Below are 23,843 nucleotides of genomic sequence, written 5' to 3'. Positions count from 1 at the left end.
GTAGCAACAACCACAAGAAAGATAACTCTTGCAAACACCTGATACACTGTTTCCAAAAAATGTGACCCCCCCCCCCCCAAATCAACAAACCCTTTTTAACCTAGCTTATTGTGTTGCATAGAAGGTATCCTAAAATACTGTATGATTTTTAAGATGGGAAAGTGTGGAGATTGTAAAGTATGCACTGTTTTCCAAATTGAAAGTACCATGTATCTCAATGGGGCTAAAATTTCATTTTCATTTTTTTTACTGAATGGCTGCATAAAATGATCTCCAAAGAAATAAGGGAAATCTTCCTTTGTAATAGATAAGTCATATTAAAATAAATCAATTACATATAGGACAAAATATGCAATTAGCTGTGGTCACTTTTGCTACAAAAACTAAAAAATTTGTTATGTGTCAAAATCTAGGAATGATTTTTAACACCCAACAAAACTTTTATCAGTAAATTTTATATTCAGAAACACAGTTAATTTGTCTTTCATAAACATAATAGAGTCCAAACTTGTAGTCAAAACCAACAAAAAAATGGTGGTTGTTGCTACTTTAAAGCCCAGTCAAACTTGTATTGCCATAAAGGACAAAATGTTGTGAATAGAAGAGGGAAATATGTCACATTTTTCTAGATCCTGTCAGTTGCAATTCCTGAAAGTCCTAAAACAGTTCCCTTTTGATGGCAGGTACCAAATATTGATGAAAAAATTCAGAACCATAATGTCAATAAATAAAATATATGAAATTGGTAGGTTTTGGGTGAAGTACAAAATGTCTATAAGAAATTAAAACATGATACTTTTACAAATACTGCTTTTGTTGTCAAAAAACTTCCAGGCGTTACCATATTTGATCTGGTGTAATGACATAATATATATACAACAGTGAAATTTTCAGCATCAGCGCCAGCGATCCCTTTTTTAGCTCACCTGTCACAAAGTGACAAGGTGAGCTTTTGTGATCGCGCGGTGTCCGTCGTCCGTCCGTGCGTCCGTCTGTGCGTGCGTCCGTGAACTTTTGCTTGTGACCACTCTAGAGGTCACATTTTTCATGGGATCTTTATGAAAGTTGGTCAGAATATTCATCTTGATGATATCTAGGTCAAGTTCGAAACTGGGTCACGTGCTGTCAAAAACTAGGTCAGTAGGTCTAAAAATAGAAAAACCTTGTGACCTCTCTAGAGGCCATATATTTAACAAGATCTTCATGAAAATTGGTCAGAATGTTCACCTTGATGATATCTAGGTCAAGTTCGAAACTGGGTCACGTGCCTTCAAAAACTAGGTCAGTAGGTCTAAAAATAGAAAAACCTTGTGACCTCTCTAGAGGCCATATATTTCATGGGATCTGTATGAAAATTGGTCTGAATGTTCATCTTGATGATATGTAGGTCAAGTTCAAAACAGGGTCACGTGCCTTTAAAAACTAGGTCAGTAGGTCTAAAAATAGAAAAACCTTGTGACCTCTCTAGAGGCCATACTTGTGAATGGATCTCCATAAAAATTTGTCAGAATGTTCACCTTGATGATATTGGGTCACGTGCCTTTAAAAACTAGGTCAGTAGGTCTAAAAATAGAAAAACCTTGTGACCTCTCTAGAGGCCATACTTGTGAATGGATCTCCATAAAAATTTGTCAGAATGTTCACCTTGATGATATTAGGTCAAGTTTGAAACAGGGTCATGTGTGATCAAAAACTAGGTCAGTAGGTCTAAAAATAGAAAAACCTTGTGACCTCTCTAGAGGCCATACTTGTGAATGGATCTCCATAAAAAATTGTCAGAATGTTCACCTTGATGATATCTAGGTCAAGTTTGAAACTGGGTCACGTGCCATAAAAAACTAAGTCAGTAGGTCAAATAATAAAAAAACCTTGTGACCTCTATAGAGGCCATATATTTCATGAGATCTTCATGAAAATTAGTGAGAATGTTCAACTTGATGATATCTAGTTCAAATTCAAAACAGGGTCACGTACCTTCGAAAACTATGTCAATAGGTCAAATAATAGAAAAACCTTGTGACCTCTCTAGAGACCATATTTTTCAATGGATCTTCATGAAAATTGGTCAGAATTTTTATCTTAATAATATCTAGGTCAAGTTCAAAACTGGGTCACATGAGCTTAAAAACTAGGTCAGTAGGTCAAATAATAGAAAAAACGACGTCATACTCAAAACTGGGTCTTGTTGGAAGAGGTGAGCGATTCAGGACCATCATGGTCCTCTTGTTTCACTCTGTGGAATTGTAACACCCACAGACCCTTTATCCCTCTTAGTGAAAAAGCCTGATAGATGTACTGGAAAATATCGATGAACAGAAACATTGAAAACCAGTTTTACTGGAAGTCTTGTAAATTACTGGCAGTAGAGAGGTAGATTTATTCTCCTGGAATAAGTTGTGACCAATGACGCATTTTTTAGATTGACTTGATATTATGTTTGAATTAGTTTCTGAATAATTTCATATGAAATGATGTCTGTTAACCAGTTACAAGTACATCAACAGGAGCTGTCAGAGGACAGCAACACTCGACTATTCAACAGCCTTGTCAGTTGCAGGGATCGAATTTAACTTTTTTTCCAACTAGCAAAATTTGCTAGTGCCATTTTTTTCCACTAGCAAAATGATGGGTTCCACTAGCAATTATTTAAAAACTGTTTACGTGCTAAATTCAAGTTGTTTTGTTGTTGTTTGGTTTCATATAAAAGTTCACAGTCCGGACAGGCTTGGGACTTTCTGGTTTTGAAAGTACGATAAAAAACAAAGTACTCAATGATTCATTGGACTTTTGGCTTGATGTTGATCTTTTAAGTTTTTCTCAGGTCACAGTTGGTAGTGTTGCTAGCATTTTCGAGCTCCGGGGGCTTTTTTGCACCAAGTAACATGTTATTTCCTCTCCATTTTCACAGAACTTTGCAAATTACAGACGTCCAAAATGAAAACAAATATTGTCTAGATGCTTACTTACATATTCGATAATTACTTTTGTATAAAGCGACAAGCGTCTAGAAGCAGTCACGTGATTATCGGTAAATTAACTGCCCGAAAGGAGTTTTTAAAGAGAAAAGGACAGTTTGAGCGAATTCCCCGATTTTCGAACGTGATCGCAAAAATATTCGAGTGCCATGATTTTCTACTCGCATTTTTTTATTCTTACTCGAATTTTGCAAGTTAGCGACAGTTAAATTCGATCCCTGAGTTGAACGAATATAAAAGTTGAAAAAGGGGCATTATTTTGTAAAATTGCAAAATACGTTTATGGAACATGTACATTGCATATCAGCTCATGACAGTGGACAAGTGTGTGAAGTTTCAATCCATTCTCATCAGTGGGTACTGAGATAGCAGCTTACATACAAAAACTTGACGAAACACTGCTAAGTTGAAAAAATGGGCATAATTTTGTAAATATGCGAAGTAGAGTTATAGAACCTGTACATTGCATGTCAGATCTTGACAGTGGACAAGTGTGTGAAGTTTCAGTCCATTCCAATTACCTAGTGGTTTCTGAGATACTAGCTCACATACAAAACCTTAACCAAAAAAGTGGAAAAAGGGGCATAATTTTGTAAAAAGCAAAATCAGAGTTACGGAATTTGTGCAGTGTAAGTCAGTTTACCACTGTGAACAAGCGTGAAGTTTCAATTCATTCTCACAAGTGGTTACTGAGATACCAGCTTATATACAAAAACATAACTAAATCAGGACACAGAAGCGGATGCTGACACATAGGCAGTCCAATAGCTCTACCTATTCTTTGAGTAGTCGAGCTAAGAAAACAGTTCCTTTATTTATTTCGTAGTGGTTATGGCAATAAAACTTGAACTTATGGTGTCAGCCGCTCAAACAGAGTTCATGGATTTGAGCCCAACTAGGTCACTACTGTGACTTCTCGTATGACACCAGTACTGGGTTTTCCAAGAAGGGAACTTGAGATTGGTTCAAATAAGCTTAAAGCTTTCATCACGGTCAATCTAAAATAGATAAGTTTAAACTCAACTAACTTGTATTCAAATTTTAGAATAAAATGAAACAAATGAATATTCATTTATTGGCTTCATACATTATTTATTTATTCATATTGATTACTCCTGGTAAAAGCACAAAAGCCAATAGTATTGATTTTCATTTATCAGTCTAGTAAGACTGAGAGCCAACATGCTAATGCTGCCTTTCTGTAAAAAAATTATCATTTCCTTGTAAATTGACATAAATTTCAACTTATAACATCATAGCAATTTTAACCCCATTATATGATATTGTAAAATATTTTGCTATCAACACTTCCTATGACTGAAATTGGAGTACTTGCAGCTTAAGAATATAAAACAAATATGAAATTGCAAACAAAACACTTTTTATAGAAATACAAGAACAAAACTTGTAAGGGATAGAACAGATATTCTCTTCCTAGTTAAAATGATTGATAGAAGAATGTTACTTTAAGCTTATGTCACAATGTTTCCGATCAGGTGCGCAAAAATTCTGTAGGGTCTCTAAGCATGGACATTGTATGACATGAAAAATTATTCTTGGCATAGCTGCTGTGAAGGGATATCCCAACACCACTGTAGTATAAACAATTCCAAAACAACAAATCTTAAAAAGGTTAAAATTGTTTGAAAAAAAAGTCTTACTGGTTAAGTAGGGTTACAAGTTCATTGGTCCTGAGTTTGATCCATCAGTGAGATTTGTGTTCTTTAGGGTTATATCACGAAAGACAACACATGTATATTTCAATTATAGTCCAACACTGTTTAATGTGGATAATTGAGAATGTGTTAGTACAAAATACAGCAGTATAGATCAACAGACTGCCTTACCTAAAGTTGAGTTTGGTATACTGGTATGGCATTTAATCCATGTCAAACAAACAACTTGTTGGATGGAAATGAAAAACTTACTTCTATATATTTTCAGCCTAGAACAGTACTTCATTTTCAACAACGAAAACAATGGCAGATGGGTTTGACCCTTGTGAGTGTGTGTGGAGTCATGAGAATGCCATGCAGAGACTGATGAACCTGGTACTGCAAAATTCTGTAGTTTGTTTAATACTTAACTAAGGAAATATAGGAACTGCTGTATTGTTTATTGGGGATGATGGTCATTATACATGTATGATCACTAGTTTGTTTGTAATCTGCCAAATGAGGTGACAGTGTAGTACGAGGGCTCTTCAAAATTAATGTAGACTTTTTCTCTAGCTTTTATATACTTTAATGAAGCAAAACAAGAAATATATCATATTCATTTGCTATCTTTCTACTAACTGCACTGCAAAATTGACTTGATTATGACCATGCATTCAGGAGTTACGCCTCCTCGAAAACAGTCACTTACATGGACCCGGCGCACGGCAATATATTTCAACGACGTTGACGACGTCGTGCCTTTATTGTGATGCTTTCATTAAGTTTGCATTAATTCATATTTGTAAATTTATTTCATAAATTTTCATGAGCTGTACTTAAGTCATAAAAAACTGTTTGGTTATAATACTAAAAATGTATGAACACTTATTATAATACTAAAAATGTATGAACACTTATGACACGCATCTCGGACAGGGTACTCAACATGAGTACTTGGTCTTTATCTACGGCGTCATACATTGGCGTTAACAACCATTTGCAGTTTTTTCTTTTTATCCCTCCATCTTCGCTGTCTTTAAGCTATTCTGGACTATTTGAGAACTGTTTGTACCACTTGAAGATAGAGACACAGATGAATGAACAGTTTTGTGGTGTCTGCTTTATTAGTTTATGAATTTCAGTTGCTGTTCTTCAAAATGTCTCCATAACAAAGCAACTGTCTTATTATCTATGCGAGTCGATGACGACATTACATGCATTAAAAACAGTAAAACTCACTTAGTTTAAACGCTGTTTTCTTCCTTCTCCCACGTCAGAATAACTCCATACTCTAGGTGCATGTCGCCCTGACGTGTTGCTCCACTTTGGCTTATTTTTGGGCAAATAAGTTTACTACTAGTGCGAACATTAGCGATCAAATTCAAATCACGACAGATCAAAAAGCGACTGCGCCGGTTATGCGTAGCTATGGTAATGAAAACGTTCGACGCGCTTCACTCATCAGCAAAAATGTTACAAAAAATGTATGACCAAATTACAGAAAGATTCCGAATTACAACGATATATTTCGCATTATTATTTACACAATATGCAACATTTGACAGCAAAAGTCTACGTTATTTTTGAACAACCCTCGTAGTTTTTAAAATGCAAAATTAGTTATTTACAACATAAAACAGTGTTTTCAGTTTAGTAAATTATTAAATACAGAAATGATTGGCCTTATAAAATACAACCTTGAATAATGTTGCATTTGTATTCTTTATTAGCTCACCTGTCACAAAGTGACAAGGTGAGCTTTTGTGATCGCGCAGCGTCCGTCGTCCGTGCGTGCGTGCGTAAACTTTTGCTTGTGACCACTCTAGAGGTCACGTTTTTCATGGGATCTTTATGAAAATTGGTCAGAATGTTCCCCTTGATGATATCTAGGTCAACTTCGAAACTGGGTCACGTGCAGTCAAAAACTAGGTCATTAGGTCTAAAAATAGAAAAACCTTGTGACCTCTCTAGAGGCCATATATTTCACAAGATCTTCACGAAAATTGGTCAGAATGTTCACCTTGATGATATCTAGGTCAAGTTCGAAACTGGGTCACGTGCCTTCAAAAACTAGGTCATTAGGTTTAAAAATAGAAAAAACCTTGTGACCTCTCTAGAGGCCATATTTCTCAATGGATCTTCATGAAAATTAATCAGAATGTTCACCTTGATGATATCTAGGTCAAGTTCGAAACTGGGTCACGTGGGGTTAAAAACTAGGTCAGTAGATCTAAAAATAGAAAAACCTTGTGACCTCTCTAGAGGCCATATTTTTCATGAGATCTTCATGAATATTGGTCAGAATGTTCACCTTGATGATATCTAGGTCAAGTTCGAAACTGGGTCATGTGGGGTCAAAAACTAGGTCAGTAGGTCTAAAAATAGAAAAACTTGTGACCTCTCTAGAGGCCATATTTCTCAATGGATCTTCATGAAAATTGGTCAGAATGTTCACCTTGATGATATCTAGATCAAGTTCGAAACTGGGTCACGTGGGGTTAAAAACTAGGTCAGTAGATCTAAAAATGGAAAAACCTTGTGACCTCTCTAGAGGCCATATTTTTCATGAGATCTTCATGAATATTGGTCAGAATGTTCACCTTGATGATATCTAGGTCAAGTTCGAAACTGGGTCACGTGGGGTCAAAAACAAGGCCAGTAGGTCTAAAAATAGAAAAACCTTGTGACCTCTCTAGAGGCCATATTTCTCAATGGATCTTCATGAAAATTGGTGAGAATGTTCAGCTTGATGATATCTAGGTCAGGTTCGAAATTGGGTCATGTGCGGTCAAAAACTAGATCAGTAGGTCGAAAAATAGAAAAACCTTGTGACCTCTCTAGAGGCCATATTTTTCACGGGATCTTCATGAAAATTGGTGAGAATGTTCACCTTGATGATATCTAGGTCAAGTTTATAAGTGGGTCACGTGCCTTCAAAAACTAGGTCATTAGGTCAAATAATAGAAAAACCTTGTGACCTCTCTAGAGGCCATATTTTTCAATGAATCTTCATGAAAATTGGTCAGAATTTTTTATCTTGATGATATCTAGGTCACATGTGCTCAAAAACTAGGTCACTATGTCAAATAATAGAAATAACGACGTCATACTCAGTTCAACACTGGGTCATATGGGGATAGGTGAGCGATTCAGGACCATCATGGTCCTCTTGTTTTTAGCTCACCTGTCACAAAGTGACAAGGTGAGCTTTTGTGATCGCGCAGCGTCCGTCGTCCGTGCGTGCGTGCGTCAGTAGATCTAAAAATAGAAAAACCTTGTGACCTCTCTAGAGGCCATACCCTTGAATGGATCTTCATGAAAATTGGTAAGAATGTTCACCTTGATGATATCTAGGTCAAGTTTGAAACTGGGTCACGTGCCTTTAAAAACTAGGTCAGTAGGTCAGATAATAAAAAAACCTTGTGACCTCTCTAGAGGCCATACTTTTCGTGGGATCTGTATGAAAGTTGGTCTGAATGTTCATCTTGATGATATCTAGGTCAAGTTTGAAACTGGGTCAACTGCGGTCAAAAACTAGGTCAGTAGATCTAAAATTAGAAAAATCTTTTGACCTCTCTAGAGGCCATATTTTTCAATGGATCTTCATGAAAATTGATCTGAATGTTCATCTTGATGATATCTAGGTCAGTTACGAAACTGGGTCATGTGCGGTCAAAAACTAGGCCAGTAGGTATAAAAATAGAAAAACCTTGTGACCTCTCTAGAGGCCATATTTTTCATGAGATCTTCATGAAAATTAGTGAGAATGTTCACCTTGATAATACCTAGTTAAAATTCAAAACAGGGTCACGTACCTTCGAAAACTAGGTCAATAGGTCAAATAATAGAAAAACCTTGTGACCTCTCTAGAGACCATATTTTTCAATGGATCTTCATGAAAATTGGTCAGAATTTTTATCTTGATAATATCTAGGTCAAGTTCAAAACTGGGTCACATGAGCTCAAAAACTAGGTCACTATGTCAAATAATAGAAAAAACGACGTCATACTCAAAACTGGGTCATGTGGGAAGAGGTGAGCGATTCAGGACCATCATGGTCCTCTTGTTTAATTGTAGTTAAGGAATTCCCAAGATGCTTGTACAGATACACAATGTTTCAATGAATGTAAGTATATTAGAGGAATTTTTTTTTGTCAGTTTAAAATTCATATATCTTTCACCAAGTCTAACATCAGGCATAAAATTTTCTTTAGTGGCACATCTGGTGTTCACAGGTGAAAGACATTTCAGTTGTGCATATTAAACAGTTTTTTTTTTTAATTAAAATAATTTTCTTGTTATTTGATTTTTTGACAAAAGATTATTTCAGTTTTACAAGAGCAGTTTCACGCATATTGGACAACATTACATACAGAAGATGGCTTCACAATACTGGAAATGTGTTAGATAATGTCTTTAGATTTTTGGATTTTCTTTTACATATTATGTGGTGGAGCAAATACTCATCCATTTAAATAAAAATTGTAACAGCTACCTGGTATTTTGAAACAAGAAATGATTATTTAATACATGGCAAGATATTTTTCCCCTGGACCACCTACCTGGGCTTTGCCCTTGACTCACCAAGGGTGCTAACAGCTTCCAGGATCCCACACTCGTTTCAGGTTTAAAATTTTTCCCAGCTTTCACCCACATTCACATGTGGAGTCTATTACCTTTGATCAGAATTTTGTTAGACTGCTTTTAGAGATTTTCATTATTGAATCTGAACAGACTGTTGAGGTACTTTTTATTATTGTGTATTGAATTTATTAATGAGATACGAAACAGCTGCATGTCTGATAGAATGTAACATATTGATAGAATCATACAGTGGGTATTAATACATGACTCATATATAGATACCTGGTCCGTAGTTTGTGCTACAAATGTACATGACCAGTCTGTATTCAAAATACCTTTTTCAGTGTATATATCTTTAGACAAAGAACTTACGTAGAACATAGTATACAGTATTCACTTACTGAATATTTTACTGGTCAATAGACAAAACTATGCCCCTCTGTCTGTCGAACTCAAGCAATAGGTATTCAGTAAGTATATACTGTACACTATGTTTCATTGAAGTTTGTTTCCATGGTAATATATATGTATGCATGATATAATGATAGCATTAGTTATAAATTCAGACTGCATTTGCAACTATGTATCAGTCATATATTACATTTTCCTCAAGTTCTTGACAGTAGCGGGTCAGTATTTTATTGTACCCCCCGACAACAAAGTTGTAAGGGGGGGTATACTGGTTTCAGGTTGTCTGTCTGTCTGTCCGTCTGGTCGTCTGTCCGTAGACGCAGTCTTGTGAGCACCATCTCTCCTTATCCCCTTGACAGAATTTAATGAAACTTCACACAAGTGATTAGTACCAACAGTAGTTGTGCATGGGGCATGTTAGGTTCTTTCAGCGACAAAAATTGCAGAGTTATGGGACTTTGTTTCTTGTTAACATACTATGTACATACAGTCTGCATATGCAATCTTGTGCGTGCCTAATCTACCAAACCCTTGCACACAATTTAATGAAACTTCACACAAGTGATCAGTACCAACCTTAGTTGTGCATGGTGCATGTTACATTCTTTTAGATAAATATTCTGCATAGTTATGGGACTTTGTTTTTTGTTACTATACTGTATACATACAGTCTATATACATACAGTCCACATAATTATGCAGTCTTGTGTGTGTCAAATTGCAATGTACTGTGTCAGTGCATGAGTGGGGTACATTCATCACCTTTAGTGATAGCTCTAGTTAGCAACTGATTGAAATCTAACAAAAATTTAGGACATGCATCTTTAGGCAATTACAATATCTGGTGAAATGATATTGGCATTACCAGCTAGAGGTTAAATCAGTTCTGTCTTGATTATAATTATGTCTTTAAGACTATTAATAGTATATGGAAACAAGCTTTGGTGAATAAACTGAAAATAAATGAATAATTATTGTCAGAGTTCAGCTACAGGTCTGTGTTCATTGTTCTATTAGAAAAGTCAGTACAGGTTAAGAATTTAAATTGCTTTCTTTTTTTAGCTCACCTGAGCAAAAAGTGCTCAAAGGTGAGCTTTTGTGATCGCCCTGTGTCTAACCGTCCGTCGTCCGTCATCGTCAGCGGTTTGACTGTTAACACTCCAGAGGTCACAGTTTTGGCCCAATCTTAATGAAACTTAATCAGAATGTTACTCTCAATAAAATCTTGGATGAGTTCAATATTGGGTCATCTTGGATCAAAAACTAGGTCACCAGGTCAAATCAAAGGAAAAGCTTGTTAACACTCTAGAGGTCACAATTTTGGCCCAATTTTAATGAAACATGGTCAGAATGTTACCCGCAATAAAATCTTGGATGAGTTCAATATTGGGTCATCTGGGTTCAAAAACTGTCACCAGGTCAAATTGAAGAAAAAGCTTGTTAACACTCTAGAGGTCACAATCTTGGCCCAATCTTAATGAAACTTGGTCAGAATGTTACCCTCAATAAAATCTTGGACGAGTTCGATATTGGGTCGTCTGGGTTCAAAAACTAGGTCACCAGGTCAAATCAAAGGAAAAGATTATTAACACTGTAGAGGCCACATTTATGACTGTATCTTCATCAAACTTGGTCAGAATGTTAATCTTGATGATCTCAAGGTGCATTTCGAATCTGGGTCATGTAGGGTCAAAAACTAGGTCACTGGGTTAAATCAAAGGAAAAGCTAGTTAACACTGTAGAGGCCACAATTTTGGCTCAATCTTAATGAAACTTGGTCAGAATGTTTATCTTGATGATCTATAGGTCATGTTCAAATCTGGGTCGGGGGGAGGGGGGTGAAAACTAGGTCAAATCAAAGGAAAAGCTTGTTAACTCTCTAGAGGTCACATTTATGACTGTATCTTCATGAAACTTGGTCAGAATGTTAATCTTGATGATCTTTAGGTCAAGTTCGAATCTGGGTCATGCAGGATCAAAAACTAGGTCGCCGGGTCAAATCAAAGGAACAGCTTGTTAACATTCTAGAGGCCACATTTATGACTATATCTTCATGAAACTTAGTCAGAATGAAAATCTTGATGATCTTTAGGTCGAGTTCGAATCTGGGTCATGTGAGGTCAAAAACTAGGTCACCAGGTCAAATCAAAAGGAAAGCTTGTTAACTGTCTAGAGGCCACATTTATGACTGTATCTTCATGAAACTTAGTCAGAATGTTAATCTTGATGATCTTTAGGTCAAATTTAAATCTGGGTCATGTGGGGTCAAAAACTAGGTCACCAGGTCAAATTAAAGGAAATGCTACTTAACACTTTAGAGGCCACATTTATGACCATATCTTAATGAAACTTGGTCAGAATGTTAATCTTGCTGATCTTTAGGTAAGTAGGTCAGGTGAGCGATACATGGCCTTCATGGCCCTCTTGTTGTTTCTTTAAGGATGGTCAAACAGGGGGTAAATATGTTTGATATTAAGATTGGTTATCCTCATACTCTGTTAAAAGGCAACAAGTAAAGAATGCACATATTATTATGCTTGAACCATTTAAATATGCCATAGTATCTTTTTTCATATCATAAAAATATTGAGTATGATTTACACAATTTTGTATGACTTGTAAAAGGCTTGAGAACTAACCAATTCTTCAGAATTATGCATACTTTTTAAGTTTTAACAGGAAAGGTGCATTATTTCTGCATTACAGAAAGTGTTTTAGGGTAACAATTCACCGTAATCTACTGTGGGGTCATAAATATTTGTGGTATTATTTTTTTTTTCATTTATTTTATGGTTGTTTCAGTCCATTAACTAAAATTCCAACAAACAAAGATAACTTAAATTCCAACAGTGAAGGAATTCCATATTATTTTATTGTTTTAACTTTGAAATCCACAAAATTTATAAGCCCCATTAACCATTTTTGCCAAAATCATAAAATGTTACGTATAATTAAATCATTGTACAGTATTTATTCTGTTAACTGCATTATGGAAGTCCATATATTGAATATTTTGTGTGTTCATCACAGTGCCAGGTGGGGACCAAGCTCCGGATGGTGGATTCAACACCATGATGTTGATGTTGTTTGGCTGGCTTGTCATGGCAACGGCGCTCTTCTTGTTCAGACCACGCAACATGCGCAACCTCGGTGACACAAAACCAGCAAACAATGTATGTATAATATGTATTTCCTTCATTTTTAGCTCCTCTGATTATTGAAAAACATCTACGAGTCACTGTCGGCATTGGTTAAAATTTCTGTTAAGGTCCACCTGTTCTCAAAAACTATAAGAGCTACAGCTTTGAAACTTTGCACGCTTGTTAATCATCGTTAGGGGACTATGTAGGCCAAGAACCATAACTCTGATTGCATTTTGTCAGAATTATGGACCCACCCGCTTAGCTCAATAGGTAGAGTATAGATCTACGGATTGTAGGGTCACAAGTTTGATCCCTGGGCAGGCAAAATGTTCTCCGTGACGATTTGATAAAAGATGTAACTGCCTACCGTTACATAACTGAAAAACTGTTGAAAAACGGCATTAAACCCAAAAACAAATAAACAAATCAGAATTATGGTCCTTTTTAGCTCATCTGATTTTTTGAAAAAAAATGATGAGTTATTGTCATCACTTGAGCGGTTGTCGGCGTCGGCGTCGGCGTCGGTGTCGGCGTCGGCGTCTGCGTCGGCGTTGCTTGGTTAAGTTTTATGTTTAGGTCAGCTTTTCTCCTAAACTATCAAAGCTATTGCTTTGAAACTTGGAATACTTGTTTACCATCATAAGCTGACCCTGTATAGCAAGAAACATAACTCCATCTTGCATTTTGCAAGATTTATGGCCCCTTTTGTACTTAGAAAATATCAGATTTCTTGGTTAAGTTTTATGTTTAGGTCAACTTTTCTCCTAAACTATCAAAGCTATTGCTTTGAAACTTGGAATACTTGTTCACCATCATAAGCAGACCCTGTACATCAAGAAACATAACTCCATCTTGCTTTTTGCAAGAATTATTGCCCCTTTTGGACTTAGAAAATCAGTTTTCTTGGTTAAATTTTATGTTTAGGTCAACTTTTATCCTAAACTATCAAAGCTATTGCTTTAAAACTTGCAACAGTTTTTCACCATCATAAGTGGACCCTGTACAGCAAGAAACATAACTCCATCCTGCTTTTTGCAAGAATGATGGCCCCTTTTGGACTTAGAAAATATCAGATTTCTTGGTTAAGTTTTATGTTTAGGTCAACTTTTTCTCTTAAACCATCAAAGCTATTGCTTTAAAACTTGCAACTGTTGTTCACCATCATAAGCTGACCCTGTAAAGCAAGCAACGTAACTCCATCCTGCTTTTTGCAATAATTATTGCCCCTTTTGGACTTAGAAAAATCATTTTCTTGGTTGAATATTATGTTTAAGTCAACTTTTCTCTTAAACTATCAAAGCTTTTGCTTTAAAACTTGCAACAGTTTTTCACCATCATAAGTGGACACTGAACATCAAGAAACATAACTTTATCCTGCTTTTTGCAAGAATGATGGCCCTTTTTAGACTTAGAAAATCATGGGTAGGATAATATTTCTATTATACAAAAAAATCAGATGAGCGTCAGCACCCGCAAGGCGGTGCTCTTGTTATTTACATTTTTACATCAAAAGCATCATAAATTCATACAAAATTGATTTTGTGTGCCAGAAACGTTTACATAATTATACAATATTAAACAAAGTTGGAAATGTAGCTCTACATGAACGAGAATTGTCTGAAAATACATACATGTACATGTCTATAGAATTAGTGACATATATTGTTCAGCATTAGGTGATACACATTATGTTCGAGTTTAAGGCTATTCTGAACAGAAAGACTAATTATATATTAACAGTGAAAAGACTATGCACATGATTATATAGTTTTTCAAACAGTATAAGAGTAATAATAGGCAAACAAATTTGACTTTCAATGTTTAGATCTTGCAGTTAACATCATCAAAGGTTGTATTTTAAATTGGTATCCTTGCCCCCCGCCCACCGCAGAAAAAAGAGAAGAAGAATGCGAAAGTGGCAAGGACAAATTGACCAGTAGGCATCAGGTATCCAGCTACACACATTAGGTTAGCGGCTTAGTTAGCATACATAATTACCTTGCTTAAATTTTACCGCAAGGTTTCAAGTATTGATCTAGGGGAGGAAACTCTAACAAATACTTTTGTGTGGAATTGCCTTGGGAGTTTACGTACCTTTTCTAGAGTAACTTTTTCAACAAGTTATATGAAAAAAAAAGGGAAAAGTAATTAAAGAAGTACAAGGTCAGAATGGAAAAAAGTCAGTAAAAGAAACCATTAGTCAAAAGCTAATACTAAATGTGTTCCATATATAGCATGTACTTCAGTACCTGAGTTAAATGAGAGAGAAGGAAGAAATAAAGAAGACAACAAGCGCAGTCACTATGAAGCCCCAGACCCACGTGTTACACTTCATCATCTACAAGTAGATTCCTAAAACTATTCCATTTTCTTTCAAAGCAATTCATATTTTGTAAAAAAATTTTGCGATATATTTCTCGGTTTTCAGATGTTTTCTTAAACTGTTAATATCTGTAAGGTAGAAACAACCTCCTTAAAATTACTTTGATAGTGTATTTTCCAGTCAAGATAAGTAACAAGAGTAGCTGCATTGAAATTTGCATTGCCTAATAGAATGTCTGACATTGACCAGTTTATATCTGCATTAGGACATTTTCTTTTTATCCATCTTTTAACTATGTATATAATTATGGTCCTTTTTGTACTTAGAAAATTTGAGTTTCTTGGTTAAATTTTTTGTTTAGGTGCTCCTTTTCTCAAAAACTATAAGATCTACAGCTTTGAAACTTTGCACACTTGTTTTGGTGACTATGTAGGCCAAGAACCATATGTATATGACCGGTCTGTCTTCAAAATATCTTATTCAATGTATATCTCTCTATAGACAAAAAACTTGTGTAGAACATAGTATACAGTATTCACTCGCGTATTGTGTTTCATTTGTTGTCCATCGGCTCGAAGTCCACATTTAGCTTGTGTTCATGATAGCATGATCAATTTAATTTGCAAACAACTAGTACATGTATCTCCATAAGATCTGGGATCCTTTAAAAAAATCAGCCATGACAGACATGGGCACCAGAGTTATCGCCTCTGAAATGGTAAGAAAAGCTGATTTAAGTATTGTGTATCCTCCAGCCCCTTTATTTATTTTTCCATGTTCACCAGACTGGGTCAGATATGAGATGATTCAGATACTTTGCTTAATAGCCACAAATTCTATTAAATCCGTACTGCTGTGGCCTTGATTTTGGAGGATGATTACATTGTTCATGTCTAAATATAAATCTGAAAGTTGAAAACAAAATGCAGCTGTGAATATTTAAATAGATTTATATTGATTATTGCTTTAAAATGACAAACAGCTGTGTCATGTACTATGAAATGTTTATAGGGTCTTGCTGAAAGTATTACACATGTTGACAATGTTTTTTTAGTAAGGTCATTGAGCATTCTGTGCCTTGTTAATGCAATCATATATCAGTATCTTGCCCCTTCTCCCTTTAAGCACTCATTTGGTTTTAACCAATAGAAGGAAGAGTATAGCAAAGCAATTTTGAAAGATATAACCAATTTCTCACTCAGACAGTTATATGCTACATAGTTTATGAGTTTATGTGGTAACAATAGAGAACGGATACACAACACATGGTAGGAGTAATTTGACTATCACATTTCGTGCATTAATACCCAAATTTGTTGTTTATTTTGGGTTAGGGTAGGGGGATGATGCCAGCAGTGCCATTTTTCAGTAGTATTTCATATAAATGTGGTAGGCGGTTAACCTAAACCTTTACAGTGTTGCTAGATTTCTTTCAAGTGTTAGCCAATTCCCCCCATGAGATGCAGATGGTATAATTATGTGATCTTAGACATGCTGTTTCCAGAAATGTATGTCTCAAAGCTATGATCTCCACCTTTGAAGTGATATGGTCTACCTGTTGAACTGGCAATCATGAATGTTACAGAGTTTTTTTATTGTAAAACATAATAGATAGTAGGATGTTTATTAGATGCATATTTGAATATGTATATCTCAGTGAGACAACAAGTATAGGTCAAAGTACCTGACATTTGTCTATACACAATAAACCAAAGTAGTTATGACAGGTGTGCATTACAAAAGGTTAAGGTCTTCAGTTAAGGTAAATTGCATTGAATCAATATAATTAATGAATTCAATTAGCATTGAAACAAACAAGATTTAATGAATTGAGGTCTGTTCATGCATTTTACACTTGATGTGCGAAGGTTGAGTGTTCTACCTCGGTTCCAGCCTGTGCCGAAAATATTGTCTCGAAGGACACTTGGTGCTTTCCAACCATTAAAGCTGTGTCATCATATGAATCTGTGTTGGTGTGACTTGAAACACAAAAAGAAACAAGCTGTCATTAAAAAGGTCAAGATATGTTTAAATTATCTGCTTTTTAAGAAGATAAAATAAGTATTTTTCTTTTTTCAGGATCGTGGAAATCCACCCCCACCATCTCCTGGTGTGCACTAAAGCAGAGGCCATAACAGAGAAAAAAATGAATTGTGGGAGAAAAAATTTCCTCTACTATAGACAATAAAATGCAATTTAATGAAAGAGGATCTAATTATTTGATATTTATGATAGAATGACAAATTTAAGTACTCTATTGCATCTTATTTTTTTAACATTATGATAGCCTGTCTCTTACATTTCATCCTGTGGCAAAGCATACTGATTTCTAAAGCAGATATTTTTGTCTGAAATAGAGGAAATTTCAATGGGAAAACATTATTTGACTTGAAACAGAAAAGATTGTTTTGAAGCATAATTCTTCAATAAGATTTGTGAAATGTGATGTTGCAAACTTTTCTGATTAAAGATATTGGTATATAATTTGTTGATATAGACATCTTTTCTAAAACTATAAGATACAATTCCTCCAAAATTGATTTGAATATTAGCGAGTCTGTAAAATTATGAGCTTAGTTGTAGTGATTATTGTTTAGTCACAACAAGCTGGTCTTATATGTGTTCTCAGATTCCCTTGTCACTCTGCAAAACTTAGTTCATATAAAGCCATACTGTTGATAAAACTGAAGGTCAGTCTCAAAACTCCTGTATCTGATTGGTTGTGTCTCCGTATAATTCAGAAATTGACCAGTGATATGGATGCACCTTTAGACTAGAACCTAATTTAGTTTTTATTATCAGGAAACCTGGTTCAAGGTTTATAGAACCAGTCTCAGAATTGAACCTTGCCATTGGTTAGTTTCAGAATTGAGCTCAGACTCAACCAATCTTTGACTGGTCTTCAGATCTTTGGCCCTGATGTAGATCTAAATGAGTCATTTTTTGTGAGGAATGTATTCATGATATTTCGAGGGTTGAATGGAAAACTCATCATTCACATTTAGTAAAGAACTGGTTATGACTGTTTTCGGTTCAGTTTTTGAATTGGTCATGTTTGTAAGGCTGGTGAATGATATTGTTGTCTACTTAGAACTGTGATTTCTGTATATGTGCAATGGTTATTTTGGTTTGTGGTTACCATAGTAACACATTCAGTTTGTAAATATTTCTCAGTTGTTTCTTTCAATTTTGCAGTTAGAATTTAAAGGAAGCTAAAATCTGATGGTAATGCTTATTCAGCAAGCTTGTGCTAACATGTAAGAAAAAGTGCTTTACTTCTTTAACTTTACCCATAAACTTTTCGGAGGACTAAATATCCACTGGAAATGTTATTTTGTAATGTAGTCCTACCCTTCATATAAGTTTTTAATTGTCAGATATTTTTAAAAGTGTAACATTTAATTGAACATGAGTTTTGACCTATTGCAAATCGTGCTTTTAGATTATTAAGTGGTTAGTACTGCAAGTTTAACAATTGATATCTAAACAAAAGGTAAAGTTTTCTCCTCAAAGTGTGTTGACATTGTTGAATGTGATTGATGCCTCAAATGTCTTATATACTTGTTTCTTTTATTCATTAGTTATTTCTTATTCATAGCATTTAAAGTGATGAATGTTTGATCAGGTATAGGCTCATGAAAGAAAATGACTCAATTTTATAAATTACGTATTAGACATTTATGATTGTGTTAATTAGAGATCATCGAGGCAACGTACATGTTTTTATCACGCTTTATTTGCATTTGTTTTGGGTTCTTTTTTGTTTTGTTGACTACTTTATTAGCTTATTGTCCCATTCTTTCTCCATCAGCACTATTTTAGTCTACATATTTTTTTGGTGAAATATGATTCATACTGCCTTTCCTTTATTATGAATATTTTATTGCATTTCATGTGGGTTTAGGTCTGTCATCATAAAATTTATAAAAAAGCTTAAAATACAACAAATCTGTCCTGTAAAATGCATAACATTTAGGTTTCTATATTTCCTGTGTTATATAACCAGTGTGAAGGGGGTTTTAATCAATACTTATGAATAATAAAATGTAAGTTATACTTGTGAAAACAACAATACATTTAGATAATGTTTCAATGTATTCAAAATGTTTTCACTGTGTACAAAAGCTATGTGAAGAAACTTTGATACAAAAAAATGATTAAATTTTTTTATCTTGCCAATTTGTTAAACTAAGAGATTTTATTTTTGTGTTTCAGTTGTACTATAAGGCAGAATGATGTAAAATCTATATTATTCTGGGACATTCCTGTAATATTTTGCTCCCTGTCTGTCCCTATTTTTTTTCAATATATTGTTTATTATGCAACCATATAAACTGCTTGTTTCTTTTTGTATGCACAACCCTTGCACTTGTTCTTACTGACATGTATTTTCCTGAATATAGTATATGTTAACTTTGTAACCAGTCCAGCTGGCCTGAAAGTACACATTATCTGCATGCATGTGTATCAGTGTACTTAGATGACTGGCATATGTCTTCTTTTTTTATGCCCCCAAAGGGAGGCATATTAGTTTTCAACTGTTCATCCAATCGTTCGTTCATCACAAAGTTAAACTTTTTGCATGAAGGCACTTAACTCAGGAACCACTGTACCGAGGACCTTCAAACTTCACATGCTGATAGTACTTATTGAGTACATGACCCCTACTGACTTTGGGGTGACCAGGTCAAAGGTAAAGGTCACAGGGGCCAATGTTAACTCGTTCGTTCGTCATGTTAACTTTTTGCATGAAGGCACTTTACTCGCGAACCACTGCACCTAGGACCTTCAAACTATACATGCTGATAGTACTTACTGAGTACATGACCCCTACTGACTTTGGGATCACCAGGTCAAAGGTCAAGGTCACAGGGGCCAATGTTAACTTTTTGCATGAAGGCACTTTACTTGCGAACCACTGCATCTAGGACCTTCAAACTTGACATGCTCATAGTACTTATTGAGTACACGACCCCTATTGACTTTGGGGTCAAAGGTCAAGGAAAAAAAATGTATAAATTAGCAAGCATAAGGATCATGTTGACAGACAATGTTTGTTTCATAGTTTGCTGTTGACTGAATATGGATACACTGTCACTGAAATCAATAAACTGTAAAATCTGTTAATTCCTTTGGTATAGATTTTGTGATTTTTGTGGAAACAGCTTTTTGGTTGGGGTATGTATTGGGGGATATTTATATAAGGAGATGAAACAACAGGAATTTTATATGTTTGTTAATATTTAATTTCTTAGCCTAACCAAACCGCAAAATTAGTCCCAGATTTGAATGATTTCCAAGTGATGTTACCCACACACACAAGTCCATGTATATCTTGTATTCGTTCAACAACAGAGCATGTCTTGAATTTATTATGCTGCCTCCTATATACTGCAGAATTTATCCTATCTGGCACTATGTTCACAAAACATGTTTCGGTCTCAGCTGAGTTTGAGCTTGAAATTTTAATACCAGTTTTACTAAAATTTCAAGGTTAATTCCAACTGAGACCAACCATCAATACTGAAATGCCATTTAAAAAAAGTTGTTAACTTAAAATTTATTTTTAAACATGATATTTAGGTATAAATGACAAATAAAGTTTCATTATCAAACTCCGCTTTTTTTCTGAAAATGTTTTGGGAACACAGGCCTGGACATCACTAAAAATAAAAAAAATCTATGCGGAACAACTCCTAACCTTGTATGGAATAACTTACCTGTTACAAGCCATAACATGTTGTCACTTGGCCAGCTGAAATGCTAGACAGTAGGAGGAGGCAAGGAAAATGTGCTTCAGTATTTAACTGCATCTATACACATGCTGCTGTCATATTGTTCTTGTATTACTTATTTTGCATTTTGTTATTGTTGAATTTGTTGTTTCTGGTGTTTTGAATTAGAAATGGTGTGAAGAGTTTTTGCTAACAAGAAAAAGCGGGAGCTTAAAGTATTTGTCATTCTGTTGGAAGTTATTAATTTCTTGAAGGTTTGAGTACTTTGGTGGCAAAATTAAAACTCTATTAAAATCCTGAAAATAGATGCACTACTTTTTTTAAGATAGAAAAAATGTTTTAACATGAAATGTCATTATTTTGTTAAGATCTGGATATATTTTCTACTGTTAATAAATCATATGGTGATATTGATAATGTTCAAAGTTGTATTATTTTCTTGAAGTGATTTTTGTACCTTTTTATGAGTATGAATTTTGACAAGAAATACCCATGGTTGGATGATAATTAAAAAAGTTGGCAAAATCTGAAGACACCACTGTATATTTCTCTCAGCTTCTTGGCCAGTTACCTCAAAAACTGACCTTATCTGTTATGCTTTAATGTATTTCTTCCTAGTATAAACAGATAACAATCTAACAATTATATCACTGTTGTGGGTTTGAAACCTTGCTCAGGGTGTAGAATTCTTATAATGTTGGGAGTTCTACCCAGGTGCCCTGCTTGCCAGTGATGGAATAATACATGGACGGGCACCTGGGGTTTTCCTCCACCATCAAAAGCCGGAAGGTTATCATATGATCTATAACTGTTTCAGTGTGATGTTAAATCTAGCAAAAATGATATATTCATACTTAAAAGAACAAGGTTTAGTTCAGATTCAGGTTTAGACTGTATCTTCAAAGTATCAGTTCCATGTCCAGGCAACAATGGGGCTTAAAATATACCCTGTGAATTTTTCCATTTTCTGTACTGACTAAACTTTTTGTGCAGAAATAACCGTTAAAGTGACTAGAATTCTTCTTTGAAGTTCCATTATTAATTTGATTTTAAAAACTGTAGCCAAGAAGTTGTGAAAGAAATTTCATATTTTTCTGACACACATTTATGTAATTTTATCCTGAAAATCATGTGGAAATAAAGGGATCATACTGCACAACTTGCTTTATTTCTACACACTTTGCACATTTTGTTTTATGAATGTTATATTTTCTTTTATATGAAATTTTGGATACTTTTCTTAACCAGCAAGAACCGTAATTCAGACTTTCTTGAATTTAAAAGTCTTGGAGTACTTCCAGACATAACGAAAAACATTTGCAGAATCATTTGCTCCTAGAAGATTGACAAGAGCTTTGTGATGTCATGCGAGCTCTTATTGAGTGATAGCATTAGTCAGTCATCTGTGCAATTAATAACATCATCATGCAGTTGCAAGTTTTGGGTTTTTAGTTCACTAAAGCATAAAGTGCTCAAGGTGAGCTATTGTGATCATCCTGTGTCTGTTATCTGATGTCGTCTTTCATCATCAACAATTTGTCTGTGAACAGGTTTGGCACAGTCTTAATGAAACTTGGTCAGAATGTTACCCTCAGTAAAATTTTGGATGGTTTCACTACTGGGTCTTCTTTAATAGGTAAAGAACCAGTCACTATTTGAAATCATAGGAAAACCTTGTTAACTCTACACAGGTCACATTTTCTTCTAGATGTTATCATAAATCTTTCTCTGAATGTTTTCTGTATGAATGTTTTGCCCGGTCCGTCTGACACACTTCATTTCCAGTGGAGAAACCTTTCAGCTAGAACCTTCAGACTTCATAGGGTGATAGGGGTTACGGATTAGATGATCCCTATTGTTTTTGGGGTCACTATGTCAAAGGTGAAGGTCACAGTGGCCTGAAGATGGAAAGCCCCTTCCAATCAATATCATACGATGATTGGGTATGCAGATTAGATGGTTCCTATTGATTTTGGGGCTCACTGAATCAAAGGTCAAGGTCACAGGGGTCAGAATCTGTCAGACTTCATTTCTGATCAATAACTTGAAAACCATTCTTTGTTTTTTTGGGCCATTCAGTCAAAGGTCAAGGTCACATGGGCCTGAACAGGGAAAACCATTTCAGATCAACAACTTGAAAACAACTTTAACCAGAATGTTGGAACTTCATAGGATGATTGGACATGCAGAGCAGATGACCCCTATAGGGTTTTGGGTCAATCCACCAAAGGTCAAGGTCACAGGGACCTCGACATGGAAAACTGTTTCAGATCAGTAACTTGAGAACCTTTTGTCACAGAATGTGGAAACTTAATAGGATGATTGGACATCCAATTAGATGACCCCTACTTATTTTGGGGTCACTCCACCAAAGGTCAAGGTCAGAGGGGCCTGAACATGGAAAACTGTTTCCGATTAATAACTTGACAACCATTTGACCCAGAACCTTCAAACTTAATAGAGTGATAGGACTTACAGATTTTATGACCACTATTGTTTTTGGGGTCACATAAATGAAGGCTCAAGTTCCAAAAAGGAGACAAGACAACATGATCTTAAAATTTTAAAAAGGAGTTTGCTTTAGTGATTGTATTTAAGCAGTACTTGCCAGAGGCATCCTCTAGTAGTACAGATTCCTTGGGAAAAGGGTAAAATATGTCTTGTTTTGTTACAAACAACATCTTGTTCAGGAATTTTGGACGGATTTCAAATAAAGTGAGCTTGAAATATTCTTTAGAAGTAGGAATTCAAAATCAAGCAAATGACTGTCCTGAGTATAAAGAGATCTAGCGGCAGAGAGAAACCACGAGATGGACTTCAACCTGTTTGACATGATGTATTTCTTGTCCAAAAAAAAATAAATGAATGCTCTGTTCCTAAATGGCAAAGGTTGTGGTACCATTTTTGTACCCTTTATACTAAGTTATCACATAACTTCATAAGTATATACTGACAGCTTTTATGGAGAAATCATTTGCAACAGAAAGTGCTAATTATTTGGAATGTAATGAAA

General features: G+C 35.1%; 1 protein-coding gene across 1 annotated transcript in view; it reads left to right on the top strand.

The window, feature by feature from the left end:
• LOC123535324 (small integral membrane protein 14-like) overlaps nt 1-21,989 on the top strand; it is a 37,474-nt gene extending 15,485 nt beyond the window's left edge. Inside the window, exons 2-5 of the mRNA XM_045317937.2 lie at nt 4,920-5,026; nt 8,712-8,760; nt 12,660-12,802; nt 17,175-21,989. Coding sequence (XP_045173872.1) covers nt 4,955-5,026; nt 8,712-8,760; nt 12,660-12,802; nt 17,175-17,216 — 306 coding nt within the window. The 5' untranslated portion in view covers nt 4,920-4,954 and the 3' untranslated portion in view covers nt 17,217-21,989. The remainder of the gene's footprint in view (nt 1-4,919; nt 5,027-8,711; nt 8,761-12,659; nt 12,803-17,174) is intronic.
• Nucleotides 21,990-23,843: the final 1,854 nt, after the last annotated feature.

This window comes from Mercenaria mercenaria, chromosome 12, assembly GCF_021730395.1.
Source record: "Mercenaria mercenaria strain notata chromosome 12, MADL_Memer_1, whole genome shotgun sequence".
Taxonomy (NCBI): Eukaryota; Metazoa; Mollusca; class Bivalvia; order Venerida; family Veneridae; genus Mercenaria; species Mercenaria mercenaria.
This window is presented reverse-complemented; position numbering and strand designations above follow the sequence as displayed.